The following is a 14,736-nucleotide window of genomic DNA, read 5'->3' on the forward strand; positions in this document are numbered from 1 at the left end:
AGCATTCGCTCCATAAGACGCACAGACATTTTCCCCCATCTTTTGGGGGTGAAAAAGTGCGTCTTATAGAGCGAAAAATACGGTAACTAAGTTGTCAAAGCTAGTATGTAATCATCCAGTTTTATGATGTAACTAAAAAGAGGATAGTAATTTTTTGAATGTTATTTATAGTATTCCCTTGTGGCAGACTAGCAAAACATTCAAGCAATATTTTACTGCACACAATGTGCGGTTTTCGAAACCAATTCATATTTTACTTATCTACAGCTTGTCCCATGGTAATAGGGAGGTAAATGATTTAATCAAGTTTTTTTTTTAAAGAGCCTTACAATAAGTTAGTGGCAAGCTTGCAGACCATGACTTTGTGGTAACAATTGTCAGGATTACAGAACTACAATATCCTTACAAAACTGGAGTTAAAAAAATCACATAAAATCAGGCTAGAATTTTAGCACAAGTTCTATAAAATATCATAGAAGTGAAACCATCAGCTAAGCAAGAAGTCTTCCAAATTTTCAATCATTACTTACGCGTGGCTGTACTTCCTTAAGCATGGCACTAGCTTCCTCATCATAATCCAGTTTACATGCCAAAGCTAGATCATGTGCAGCCTCTTCCCAATGACCCAGCAGCCTGGCAAGAAAATTATCAATTCCAGTCAGCATCATTTGAGACAATGTGAAAAACAATTTTAAGTCATGGGTATGAATAAGAAAGCTTTTAATAATATCCGAATGTCCTTTATTTTTAAGTTCTGCATTTTTAAAAATTGAATAAAATTAAAAGTTACTGTGTAACATGTAGTGGAGATAAAAGAAATGCATCTTGAAAGCTTTCTATTTAACCTAGAAAGGTTTTATTTTCTTCAATAAGATAAAGATTAAGATAAAAAGAATATAGGAGGGTTGCTTTGCTTTTTTTACCTGTGAGCTTTTCCTCGCCATTTGTAGGTCTGTGCCGAATCGGGATTTATCTGAATGGCTCTATCACAATCCCTAATGGCAGCATTTGGCCTCTGCATTTTCACAAAAACACTGTCAACATGAAAAGTATACATCCTTAACTAAAAATAAACAAAATACCATTATGCTTTACAGCTTAATACTTTTAGCAACTGAGTTAAAATACTATTCAGCTCAATACACTGATCACTTTCCACAAAATTATAAGCACTTACAATACATTTTGCATTTACCCTATTTAAATATATCTGAATTATCATATGTTCTTATAGAGTACCATTATATAATTCCTGTTTAATGTTCATTATTTCTTTTTATTTGGGATCATTAACAGGTGTTTTTAATTACATAATTAATAATTACGTTTAGCTTTAACTTAAGCTGCAACAAAGTTATGCCACATGGAATTCATTCCCATTTTTAGTAAGCCCTGAATGCTATTGTATCTCCATATAATAACCATTACTTGGAGATATACAGGCTCCAAAACTGGAGATAACATACAGCCACTGGGAGTAGATACTATAAACAGTTATTGTAAAGAGTTATAGAGGAAATAAGAAAGAAGCAAAGATAGCAAAATGTTCCTTAAGTCCTGACAAACAAGACAGTATCTGGAAGAGATTTGGCTCTTCCCTCATTCATCGGAATATAAGAAAGAGGGTAGGTAAAGCACAATTAGTCTTGCAAGGTTTGTTATTATAGCCTAGCTACCATATAGCAGGGCTTTTCAACCTTTTCAGAGATTGTACCACTTTTAGGATATGGCAATATTCGAGTAGGAGCAGGAGGCTTTCCAGCAGGTGCCGCCATGCCTGCAAACGCGGCGCTGCCCCTCCACTTTCCAACCCCAAAATTCCGGAATAAAGTTGGGCAGCCTTTGAGCGCCCCTGACAAGCTGCAGATCTGATGTAGCCTCGGTTGCTGCCCGCTTCCTTGGCTGGGCGAGGCTGGAGCGCTCAGCCTTTAGTCGGGGCTGCTGGATGGCGGCAGGCAGGAGCGCCAGGTGAGCGCCGCTTTGCAGGAGAAAGCAGATGGAGGTACTTGCAAGTCCCGCCCCAGCTATGGCGAGGAGCAGCAACTGCGTCTGGGCCCAGGGGCCGAGAAGGAACCAGAGGGGCATGGTGGCTGGGCTGCCTTCTGGCCTGCTGGATTCGGGTTTTTCCTTTGATTGCGGGCTGGGGTGGCCCTGGGCCAAATGTGAACACCCCTAGGCATCTCTATTTTATATCCTCTCCTCTCTCCCCCTCCTCTTGTCTTCAGTGTAGCTGCAACTGACTCCTTTCTCCAGTCAGCTGGAGCCTGGTGTGGATCCTGGGAGCTCCGCAGAGCCCCGCAACCCCACGACTCCAGCTGGCTCTCCCACAGGCCTGTGCTACGTTGCCGCCACTTCATCTCATCCCCACGCTACACTTTCAACTCATCGTAAGCATACCACCTGCCAGGTGCTGACGTACCACCAGTGGTACGCGTAGCACCGGTTGAAAAGCCCTCCCATATAGTATTAGTCTTCCCATGGAATTTAAGGTGTACAATTGCACTAGTATTAAAGAACAGAAAAAGTAACTAAAGTAAAAAAACACAAACTGGAATATGGCTATCAAGACAGAAAGCAAAAAGCTAAAAATTGCTAAAAAATGCCAAAAATGACCATAAGGATATAAAACATATCCTCTTATTTCAGAATAAATCAGTATAACAGATTTTTAACCATTTATTCAGTAAGAAACTTTTAAAAGTTTATAAAATAATTCATAAACACAGTTCAGATTATGCTATGTTTATGTTAGATATCTTTTATAGTAGAAAATGTAAAGTCTCACCTGGCTCTTTTGGCATACAGGATAGCCAAATGAGGATTCAATTTGATGGCTTCTGTGAATAGATCAATGGCTTTCGGAAGTTCACCTGAAAATATAAACTTTTAGTGAAAAAGCAAATCATTTTAAATTTAGAGGCCTAGAAATGTGAAAGGAAGAGAACTGATTGGACATGATGTATAGATTTAGCAAAAATGTCTTAGAAAAACGGACACTCAAGTGGTGACCTTCCCTGATGGCTTCATCACTAACTTCTTGTGGAAAACTGGTAGAAGTCACAAATGGCCATCACATGACTGGAAGATGCTGCAACTGTCATAAGTACCAGCCAGAACTTTAAGGACTAGTCTTAAGTACCATTCAGTATCATCGTAATTGAACAGTTGCCAAATGAGGAATTGTAATCCAAGAACTACCTCTATGGGTGTATCTAGTAAAAAAAAAAGTGATGTAGTATATATAACTGACCTTCACTTAATGCATTTATAGCTTCCATCTTCTTTTCGTTGGCCTGGTCCATCATCTCTTCTGTAACCTAAAAACAAAGGCAAAGAAACTAGAATGCAGATCAAAGCTATCATCCTTTCATGATACAGTATCTGGATTTAAAATCAGATGGAACATTCACATGTTACATTTAACCAAGAGCTGATTAGTGCACAATTACGGTCAGTCAGGACGAATGGCCCTATCAATGAGTAAGAAACTAGGTTAGCAAGGCTTATAAGAGAACTCCCCACCCCCAACACTTCACTCTGAAGACGCTGACAGCGGATCAGCAAAAGCTAAGTTTGTTTTAATATTGTAAATAGTTGTTTTTATTGTTTTAAACTTTTTAGCAATAAACAGCTGATTTATATTCCTCCTGGCGTTCGAAGATTGTATACTATTGAACTTAGCTGACACAATTAGCTAAAAACCATGAAAAGGTTCATTGCTAGCTGAACCAATAATAAGGAACTAACAGTCACACACACACACAGGCATGTTACACTGCTTTTTTGTTTAAGTGTGACACATAGATTCAGAGTTCCAGACACTATTACCTCAACATTTTCATCTCCCATTGCCTGAGGTTCATCATTGTCTGGTTCAATCACTCCTTCATTATCAATTTCTGCAAACCAAAAGAAAATCACAAACATATATTTCAAATAAGAAGAATTCAACTTGGTTCATGTGACACAGAAGAAAAAAAATAATTACATCAAAGAGACTTCAATACTGGTAACTAACCTAAATCACTTTCTTCACTTTCAGGCTCAGGTGGTTTTGGTGGTTCTTCAGCCTTTTCTTCTGCTTTTGGCTAAAAAAAAGTTACTAATTAGTAACATCCTCTTTTTCTCATAAAATGCTATGTCTATTTAAATATAAAATAATCAGGGAGTAAATCTGGTAACTATTGATGCACTGACATTCTTGTGGAAGATTTTAAAATAATCACAGGTGAATGAAAATTCAAGAATTCAATTAATTTAAAATCTGTGTGGATTTTACCTCTGGTCTTATGGCTATAATAAACATTGATAGACTTTCCACTACCCTTATATTTGGAGTAATAGGAAATTTGAGTTACAAGAGTTCAAGGCAAGACATAGGGAGTGAAAATAAAATGAAGTTACTTATCAACCTATCAGAACATGTGAAAAAAAACCTCTTCCCTTGCAGAGATAAGGGTGGGGAGGACAATATCCCCTTTTTGAAATATTATACATTTAGCCAAGCTTCTTTCTTACCTCAGGAGTTGTTTCTGTTGAAGTTTTGCAAGGAGCCGGTGGTATTGCACCTCCCATGCTTTATAATAAAAGGAAAAATACCAATTAAAAGACATCATTAAATATCAATATAAACATTTTGGCTTAAGTTAAATAAAGTAATATTTGGAATCCATAATATCTTGTAGCAAAGATATGTTTATGAGCTCCAAAATTAGCACAGCAGACATTTTTTTTCCTTGGATATACTGGATCTAGTTAGTTTTCTAAATTATTTTTCAGGAATGCTTTAACCTTCAATATTAAATTGTTAGGACAAGATCTTCCTACTTTAAGGAGATAGAATGAATTATATTATCATTTGCAGCCTTTTGATCTAGGAAATATGAAAATATGAAAAAATATTTAGGGATGTTTAAGAGGATCCTATTCTAAGCATAACTTTCATAATTATCGTGAGCACAGCAAGTTAGTATCTTTAAAAGTATTCAATTCTGAACTATAAAGTACATGATAGGGGGAAATACGATTAAAAGAAAAATAAAATACACATCAATTCCAGGTACTTTTCTAGAGTAAATGGTGCTGATGCTCAAATACATTTAATGTTTCTGTATTTATCCCCAAAACCTTCACTTTGCCCATCTGTTTGCCCCCAAAATGGAGTGAAATTGTATCTGTGACTTATTTAATCCATGATGGCATACCACATTGCATCATCCAGAATCACAGATTAAATTCTATATTTTCTAAAATAAAAAGATTTGCTGTATTGCATTATTTTCCTTTCCCTTTAAAATATCATATCTTGAAACTTTTGTTTCAAGACAATTTTAGGAAAATGATTACAAGTGCAAATATGTAGTATTAATCTTTGATTTGCTCATTTTTTTAGCTCAACATTCATAAATGTATTTATGTTTATAGCTCATTTATATGCTAAATGAGGCACATTTAAGACTGATCATTGGAAGCAGGAGTCTACAAAGGGCTGATAATCAACTAATTCAGAATTATCTCACAACCTGCCCCAAAATCTTAAATCATGGTTGTCCAACCTTTTGGCTTGCATCAAGTGAAAAGGAATTGTCTTGGGCCACATATAAAATATATAATTTATATAAACAAACTTTGTTTTTTATTTTTATTATCTTGTAGGGCCATATTACTAGCTGTCCAGGGTCGTGGGTTGGACCCACCTGTCTTCAATGATCTAGATTTGTTTTCTACTATCCAGCACCCTCCTGAATGTTGCTCGTCATGATGGTTGGCGATTACACAACTGAAACCCAACAGATCTAGAAGACCCTAGATGGGAAAGGCTGAACTAGTTTCATCACTTTAGCTACAGCCAGAAACATAATGGAACGTCTCATCTACAGCCTGGCTCTTCAATGCGAGTTTGAAATCATTGCTTTTGCAATGTCATGGGGCCATTAAAGTCTGCACTTGTGGTTTCATTCTTTTTGTAGAACCAATTTAATGAGGTTTGTTACTAGAATATGAAAATGTCCTTGTAATTGGCTGTATAAAGAAGAATCTGACCGCTCTCAAGCTACATATGAGGCAACTAAGAGATAAGAATCCTGCTGCTGCAGGCTGTAAATCCAACATTCAATGTTGTGCAGAAGTGAATGGGATGTATTTGCAAAGTTCATAAATCTAAACTAAAATGATGGCATTCTTCCACAATTGCTGGCAATCCGTACATAAACCATGCAGCCTAAGATACAGGAGACAGAACAACTGGCAGTATTAATGGCCTCTAATAGCATGACCCTCCATGAATTCATCCAGTGTTCTATTAAAACTATGCAAATTGCCATTACATAAATACTGAATTCTATACTGAATTCTACAGTCTTTCCTCACAGAGGAGCTATTCTAACCCCTTAATTACTGTCAAAGAACAAATTTTGAAAAAGTGGCTGCATAAAGTGAAATGGGTAAACAAACAGAGAGCATTTATTATTGTGAGGAAGCTCGTTTCCATAGCATTATAGACAGCCCTTGGCTTATGACCATTCATTTAATGACCAAAGTTAAAATGGCACTGAAAAAATGGCTTATGACCCACTCAGCATTCCCATGGTCATGCAATCAAAATTCCAGTGCTTGGCAACTGGCATGTATTTGCCATGATGGCAGAGTCCCAAGGTCTCTGGGATTGCCATTTGCAACTTTCCCAGCAGGTTTCTGATGAGCAAAATGAATGGGGGAAGCCAAATTCCCCCATTCATGACCCAGCTAAAAAGTGTGTAAAATTGGCAACAACTCAACCTCTTTTGCTTAGCGACAAAAGTTATGGGCTCAATTGTTATCATTAAGTTGAGGAGAATTGTATAACATTTGATCCCTAAATTCTATATTAGGCTTTAGTGAGGTTTTCCTGCTTATTATGGAATATATAATTTGAGACAACTTTCTTTTCACATGGAAAAAAATAAGTCTTCTACGGTTAAGCAACTTTAAAGTTGTTTTCACCGCAGAGAAAAGATTAAGAATAGAAAAAAAAAACCTCCAAGAAATGTACTTGTCACTTAAGATACCAGAGCTTGTTTTGTGACCATGTTGGAGCACTAACCCTGACCACCATCACATCTATAGCTCCAGCAACTGACACACAACTCCAATATAATTTTGCATATAGATATTGAAGGGATATTACAAAGCGTCACTAATATCAATGTTACTAACATCAAACTTAAGCATAATAAAATCCCTTCAATATGATACAGAAAGGTTTTAAAATATCCTTTCCTTCATATAAAGTATTCTTTCTCAGGCGAACAGACTAGGCCAGGGGTAGGCAACCTTGGCTCTTTTATGACTCGTGGACTTCAACTCCCAGAATTCCTGAGCCAGCATGGCTGGCTCAGGAATTCTGGGAGTTGAAGTCCACGAGTCATAAAAGAGCCAAGGTTGCCTACCCCTGGCACTAGGCAAGTTAAATCACATGGAAGATCCTTGCGAATCGTAAACCTTCCTAGATCTGGGGGGGTGTGTGTGTGTGGTATGAGTTGACTAACTGAACAGAGAGGCCAGGTTTCAATCGTTCGACTAGGCCCTGCCATTAAAAACTCGGTACTACGTTCCTCAAACCGCCTCTGATTTGCGACAGACACAAATTAAAGGCGGCGCCTGGCAACGTGAGATCAACCTAAACTTTTCGCCCTCTAAAACGACTTATTTAAACAAGTATGAGTAACTCTCTGTAATCCAACCACCCTTGCTTCTCAAGCTCTACAGGCGATCCCACGAGAGGCAAATTCGTGCCGCCCTTTTAAAGGGAGATCAAAATAATTTAGCCCCAAATAGTCACCCGTCCCAGGACCAACTTCAACAACTTTAACCACAGGTGGGGGGGGGGGGGGAGGAAGGGGCAGCAGTAAAAGAAGCAGGAGTAAGTAGCCCCACCTGCTTTCCGCTCGGGCTCGCCGTTGCTGGCTCCATGCTTACCTCTCTATCCACTCGCGGAAGAAGACCATCTCTTCGGAGTGCAAGATGGCAGAATTCTGCTTGCAGAGCTTCACGAAGCTCCGCAGCTCGCTCAACTTCTGCGGGTCCATGGCCAGAGCGCTCCTGTCGCGGTCGCTGCCGCCTCGCAGCACAGCTTCTCTCCGGGAGAAACGCTCGGAGCTCCCAACCTACTCCTATCCCCCCCCCTCCCCACTACAGGCCTTGTCGTCACGCGCCGCACGGTGCAACGGCTCCCCCACGCCCTCTGGCACCCTTCCCTGGGAAGCGACTCCCGCTCTTGCCGCTCTACCCTCCCCGCGCCGCCGAAGCTCCTCCTCCTACCCCGCCTCCTCTTGAACCGCCCCGATTCGCCCTAGGTTTTGGCAGCGGGGTCCAGAATCTTCTAGAAACGAAAGTTGAGTTGCCCTGGATATTGCCTCTTTCCGTTGCCTTTGGACTCACGCTTTTCCGCTTTGATTCAGTCCATGAGGCGAGGCCCGTTAAAGTCAGAGCAATGAATTCACCGGCTCTAGTCTTTCTTAGCCACGACGGTAGGAAAAATGAATGAATGAAGCACTTGAACAAGCAGGCATTTATTTAGTCGCCTAAAATATAATGGCCAGTCACTCGCCGAAACTCAAGAGGCGAAATACAAAATAGCGGGTTACGATGGACGGTGACGTCATTATGTGCCGACCCAGTGGAAGCAAGGTCCTTCAAACGTGCGAACTCAAATCAAGCTTAGTGTACTAGTTGGCCATGCTTCAGGGTTGGGAGTCAGGAAAGAGTGTTAGAACGAAGTGGGGGAAGATCAGGACTTGGGGCGTTGCGATTTCTTCCGAGATCGCCCCGTAGCGTTGATTACTCTCTTTGCAGGCAGGGAGCTCAGCTATGGTGTGGTTGCCAGCTCAGAGACTTATCCAACCTGTAAGGGTCAAATGCAACTTTTCAGGTCAGAGACTTAATTTGATTATACATAAAAGAACAATTCTAAGCAGAGCGAAAGCTAGTTATTTTAGGTACCCCCTCCACTTTGCATATTTAAAAAGGTATTTTTACTGTCTCAGTTTCAACTATGATACTTGTAGCTGATTTCGTGTAGGATAAAAAAAAATATTCTGAAGACCACGGTAGTATTATGGAAATCTCTTATAAAAGAAACGTTTCTTCTGTTTAAAATAGAAGTTCAAGAAACTGGTCAATTTAGGTTTCGAAATTGCTAACAAAATATTACCAGAAACTTAAGCTGAAGTTTTAAATCTCAATAAAGAGGAGGAAAAAAAAGGTGGTTGCACATTTTCCACTGGGAATCAGTGGGATTGGTTCAGCTGAAATATGCCTTCATGTGCCTTGTGAAGTGTGTTATAAAATAAGATATAACAATCCCTAAGTTTATTATTTATTTTTCCAAGGTTTAATCTTGGAGTTGGGTTTTTTGTTTTTGGAATTGTAAATATAGCCTGAGCCTATGCATGCTTATAGTGGAGAAAAACTCAAGGCCTAATTAACATGTAAGCTAAAATGTTTAAATGCAGCTTAAGCTAATATAATTTATTCTTCAAAACATTTTAAAAAAAAAAACCTAACTTGGGGATATGTGTGAATTGGGCTACTGAGCTGAATCCTAAACATACTTTCAAGTAAGTATGAATAAGATTGTAGTCTAAAACAAAATATTTTTAACACACTTCACTTGTATGAATATTAGCCTTATACTGCAATCCTTACTTAGCTGTAGATCCTTTCCATTCTGTGGCATTTCTTTGGATTAACATCTAAAAATAAAATGCATAACTACAAATTATATTTATAGTTCAAGCATTCTGTGATTTTTTTTTACTAAATGGATTTTTTTTTACATTCAATCATGTTTGATTTTTGGAGACTGCCTAAATAAGTCCCTACAGTTTTCTTACAAGTTTTGGCAGAAATAGTTTGCAGCCTCCTCCTTAGCGCTGAAAGAAAATGATTGATCCAAGATCACCCAGCTGGCTTTATGCCTAAGGGGTCCTAGAACTCAAGATCTCCTGCTTTCTAGCCAAATACCTTAACCATTGTATCAAATTGACTCTCAAATAGATGTTAATATGCCTCTATTCTGATCAGACATATTAAATAATACTAATTTGCTTGTTTCCACTGAAACAAAGCTTGTAGCACCCTCTTTTTGGCTCCAGAATAGAAAGATCCAAAACTGACCTATTTTGTTTTGGATTTTTTTTAAGAGTGAATAAATGTAAAGAGCATAATAACCCTAATGTTTTAAAGATTTAAGGTGCTCTGCTTGTCAACTCTTAAATTTTTTAGACTCCGTATGAATAAATGTTGCACTTTGAAAATTGGATTGAAATTTTTTTTAGTGTCAAATAGCAATCCTGTTTTATACCAAAGAACAGAAACACTGCAACTCTTTTACCACTTTAGGATTATTTCAACAGTAATTATGAAAAATAGGATAAAGTTGCTATAAATAAAAAGCTATTATTAATATCACTGTTTTCGTATATAATGTCCCATTGTTATCCCTATTAAATGTCATTCAGTGGATCAGAAATCATTAATTATTAGAAATATAACTTCAATATGTAATCTTTGCATTCTTTGGAATATCTTAGTAGTTTATCATAAATGTTTTAGCAATATTTAAACTGGAGATTGGGTGATTTATTGTATAAATGAAAATATAATCAGTACCATATTTATAGCATTTGCAACCTTAGTAAAGGAAATAAATGCCAAGGTCAGAAATATTTTTATTTTTAAATTTAAGCTTTTAACAGACAGCTAGAAAGTTAAATATACAAAATAAGAACAACTACTGATAAACCATGAGTAAAAGAAATTATAGAAATACTTATAATGATACTTTCTTCCCTTCTCTTCAGTTTGTTTTCCCATCTGCTAATCTAAATATTAATACTTTGCATTGAACATTAAACATTGAAGGTTATTGTTAGTATCTAGGTAATTTTTAATGTTATTTTTGCTTAGTTTAATAACTGCCTAGGAAGCATAGTGTATTCCAAATATATACATTTACCTTGCTGTGTGATTTTTAGTGTTCAGGAAAAACATTCCTGGAAAGATTTTTTAAATGTTATTTGCAATTCTGAACTTTTTGAAAAACCATCCTATCTTGACCATCTTATTTTTCAATGTTTATAGTTATTCCATAAGTGAAGGTTACTTACATCAGTAAAAATGCAAAGTATAAGACAAACAATTAGAATCAGCCAATGAAAAACATTAAAATCTTATTTTAGAACTTCCATTGTTTTTTTTAAGTATTCATAATATTATTAATGGGAAAGTACCTATGAGTATTGTTGGGTACATTTTTACCTTTAAAGCAAAAAGAGATGAGTAGTGTTTAAGAATGGCAAACTTCATTTTGGCTCTATCACATATTCAAAGGGGGAAACAATTCAGTTTGATGCTATTCAGCCGTTTCATTTTAGGCTGCAAGTTTTGTTTCTTTCGGAAATTATCCATTCAACCAGTTCAACAAAAGAAGATTCCAAATCGATATCTAGGTCAGCCTAGCCCTTTCACACATCCACATCTTCTTAAGCCAGGTAAGGATAACAGTAATGCAACTCTAAGCACATTTACTGTATGAGAAATAAGTGTTCAGAGACATTTAATCCTAGACAAGTTTGCATAAAGCTACACTACTCACACTGTCCTTTAACATCTCACTTTTTAATAGTTTTCTTAAATAACAACCTGGAGGAAAAAAAGAATTTTATATCCTTCAAGGAATTCCTATTTAGAATATTTTATGTTCCAGATAGAAAATACTTCCTAAAATTCTACTCATGTTCTCTTCCATATATGTATTTGTGGGACAAAAGTATCATATAAATCAGGGGTCCCCAACCCCCAGTCTGCAGCCCATGAAGCTCCATCTGCTCATGCGCAGGATCCAGGCAGTGCATGGAACCACACACCCCAGGTCTGCGGAAAAACCGTCCTCCATGGAACCAGTCCCTGGCACCCAAAAGGTTGGGGGCTGCTGATATAAATCACCCAGTTGCAAGTAATGCTAGCAAAAATGTCTGTGTTTGCCACAGCTGGAAAAGTTACAGCAATTGTTTTTCATCGGAAGAATTGCCTCCTGTCATAAGAATTACTTCCCAAAGTTAGAAAACCTTCTTGAAAGGCCATTTTGTCTGTCATCAGAGTTACAGAAGATAGACATGAGACAGAGACAGATGTGTTGCTTAGGCATGGAAATATTGAGAAACTCTGGTCATTCTTTACTGGCCTTCAGATGGCCTGTGAATATAATTTTTTCTTCCACGAAGGTTTTGTTCATCAATATATTTTATTTTAGCTAAGCATTTTGAGTGGTATTTTCTATTTGAACAATCATTTATTATAATTTGACAGAATAGCAGATTAAAATCAGTTAGAAAGAACTGTAGTTGCTCGATTCACATTTGTAAGTAAGACCCAATACCAATTCCTATTAGAAAACAGAGAAAGCATTCATCAGTACCTGAATTTTTTTTTGGTTTTATCCTGCATTTTTCTGAACTCAACCTTTTACTGTATGTATAGTGTATTTTATGACATTATTTGTCAATAGTTTTGTGTCTCTCTCTCCAAACATGTAGCTTGATTTTATGCATGTTTATTGGTAAGTTATTATTTTAGTCAAATTCATTATTAATTTTCTTTAATATGTTTATACAGAATGCTGTGTTTTTGGTTGATGTGCATTTTTAATTATCTTTTCAACTATTAATTAGATTTATGCTTTTGTAAAAGCCTATGTGAGTACTGCTAAGAAGCTTTTCTCATTTCAACTGTTTAGAAAATTCTTCTTAGATTTAGTTGTACTTTGTCAGATGCAGGGAACCAAAATAATTCCATGGTTAGGCCAAAGTAGTTCATTGTAATTCCTCTAATCTTTTGCCAGAGTAACTCCATTTTCTTGGAAACTGGCAGATAAAGGCTTCATGTGTCTTGCCTTTGTCGCTTCCTATCACTGAGAGACTCCAAGCTAAACTGCCTCTTTACTCCTTCCTCTACTCTAGCCGGAGATTCCACCACATTTTTAATATTTGAAATGTGTGATTCTTTATGAATATTGACTAGGTAATTATAATGGTATATCAATGCCATTCACATTTTATTTGTATTACAGAAAATTTCAGTAGCTGGTATCTGAATAGATAATGTGCTCAGCATTTGTCTTTCTGCACAGTGGAAAATGCCTTACTTTCATCTTGGCTAGTGATGCTGCTACCCAGCAACTAGCTTAGGTCAGCAAATTGCTTATTGCAAGTAGGTTAACGTTTTTAAATTAAAGTATGTACTGTGATATGATTTATAGAAGAAAAAAGCTAAACAAATTTTTAATTTAAAAATATATATCATATTTTTAAATTTTTGCTTTCTTTTGAAAAGCATTGGATAACTTTAAAAAATAGATAATTATCAGGTAACAGTTGAACCACTGTCTCTTTCTAAAAAACATGAGAATCAAACCAAAGTCCATCATTATGTTTCCCACAGTAGCAAGCAAAATGCTTTTAGGGAGATCCATATTTAAGGCATAAAGGCAGCAACCTGTCCCTGCCATTTCCCTGCAGTTAGAATTCACTATCATATTCCCTCTCTGTGCACTTGTAACATGTGTGACAAATTTACAGATACCCTTACTATCAACCAGCTACTTGTATTACTGCCTACTGTTTTAGAAGTCCCACAATCCTCTGCAATTGTTTGGAGGACCATAGTCTAGAACGGGTCCCCAACCCCAGGCCAAAGCCCACTACCGGGCCTTGAGCCTTTCAGAATTGGACCGTGGAAGTGTGGGGGGGAGACGCACACATGCAAGCGTGCATCCCCACTCGTGCGAGTGGCGGGTGAACAACAGCTGTGCGTGCCCACCCCTCGTGTGAATGGAGCTGCATCCGCGCTTGCCTGCCATGGAACCGTCTCCTCTCCCCACCCCACCGGTCTGCAAAGCCAAAAAGGTTGAAGAACTCTGGTCTAGAAAATATTGCTTCTCTTTTTTTCTCTCCCCTCAATTTTAAAGAGGTGTTCTTGTCATGGGCAGAATATGACTCAAGGATGTCTAGCCAGAAAAATATAAAGAAAAACATTTAAAAGTACAGGTTAACAACCTTAAGCACATAATATGTCCAGGTTTTAGGCAGATATTTAAATTTTTAAAAGATATCTTCAAATGATAGGAACATATAAACCAGCTAGAGTAGCCCCATGGTGAGATGGGCAGCAAATACATTTATTAATAAAAATATTCATTATTTTATGTGGAACTAAGTCCTTTTGATTCCCTTAGAACATTTTGTTAGATTTAATTAAGATTCAGAAAGTATAATTCTCACATTTTTCAACTGTTAGCTCTGTTCATTTTAATGGATTGGCTTTAATGGCTTTAATAAATGCAAACCTGGTTATAGTTTATGCAAAAAAAATGTTCCATTTGCAATCAGTTTTTTGGCATTTGGTCCAGTTTTGTTAAAATATTTTTGTTTGCTGCACATTGTATTCATTATAGATAAAATTAGATTGAATGATTAATTCTGAAGTTCTGAGAAAATTCTGTATTCTCCAGCAAAGGGAGGAATGTAGACTCCACGTGTGGGTGTTAATTGTCCTCTAGCCCAATCAGACCAAACAATCAAAGTCGCCACGCCCCTTCAGGGTCTGAGCATGCCCAGTTTCTTTTTGGTCTCAGCCCTGAAGAGACGTGTTTTCTTTGGCTCCTGATTAGGCTAGAACTCAGGTAGTACATTTCTATTA

The 14,736-nt window shown here is 37.3% G+C and overlaps 2 protein-coding genes across 3 annotated transcripts in view; one reads left to right on the forward strand and one right to left on the reverse strand.

Moving 5' to 3' along the window:
* ST13 (ST13 Hsp70 interacting protein) overlaps positions 1–8,066 on the reverse strand; it is a 16,640-nt gene extending 8,574 nt beyond the window's left edge. Inside the window, exons 1-8 of the mRNA XM_015813592.1 lie at positions 7,957–8,066; positions 4,519–4,576; positions 4,019–4,088; positions 3,829–3,899; positions 3,251–3,317; positions 2,786–2,870; positions 924–1,034; positions 531–633 (exon numbers count right to left, since the gene is read on the reverse strand). Of these exons, the coding sequence (XP_015669078.1) occupies positions 531–633; positions 924–1,034; positions 2,786–2,870; positions 3,251–3,317; positions 3,829–3,899; positions 4,019–4,088; positions 4,519–4,576; positions 7,957–8,066 (675 nt within the window). The remainder of the gene's footprint in view (positions 1–530; positions 634–923; positions 1,035–2,785; positions 2,871–3,250; positions 3,318–3,828; positions 3,900–4,018; positions 4,089–4,518; positions 4,577–7,956) is intronic.
* A 484-nt stretch (positions 8,067–8,550) lies between these two features.
* XPNPEP3 (X-prolyl aminopeptidase 3) overlaps positions 8,551–14,736 on the forward strand; it is a 21,704-nt gene continuing 15,518 nt past the window's right edge. The window contains exons 1-2 of one of the 2 annotated variants that reach the window (XM_015813594.1): positions 8,551–8,908; positions 11,415–11,531. In XM_015813594.1, coding sequence (XP_015669080.1) covers positions 8,848–8,908; positions 11,415–11,531 — 178 coding nt within the window. In that variant the 5' untranslated portion in view covers positions 8,551–8,847. Of the gene's footprint in view, positions 8,909–10,763; positions 11,532–14,736 lie in introns of those variants that run through there. The other variant, XM_015813593.1, reaches the window with a different exon arrangement.

The sequence above is a fragment of the Protobothrops mucrosquamatus genome, unplaced genomic scaffold (genome assembly GCF_001527695.2).
Source record: "Protobothrops mucrosquamatus isolate PMUCROS unplaced genomic scaffold, P.Mucros_1.0 scaffold173, whole genome shotgun sequence".
NCBI lineage: Eukaryota > Metazoa > Chordata > Lepidosauria > Squamata > Viperidae > Protobothrops > Protobothrops mucrosquamatus.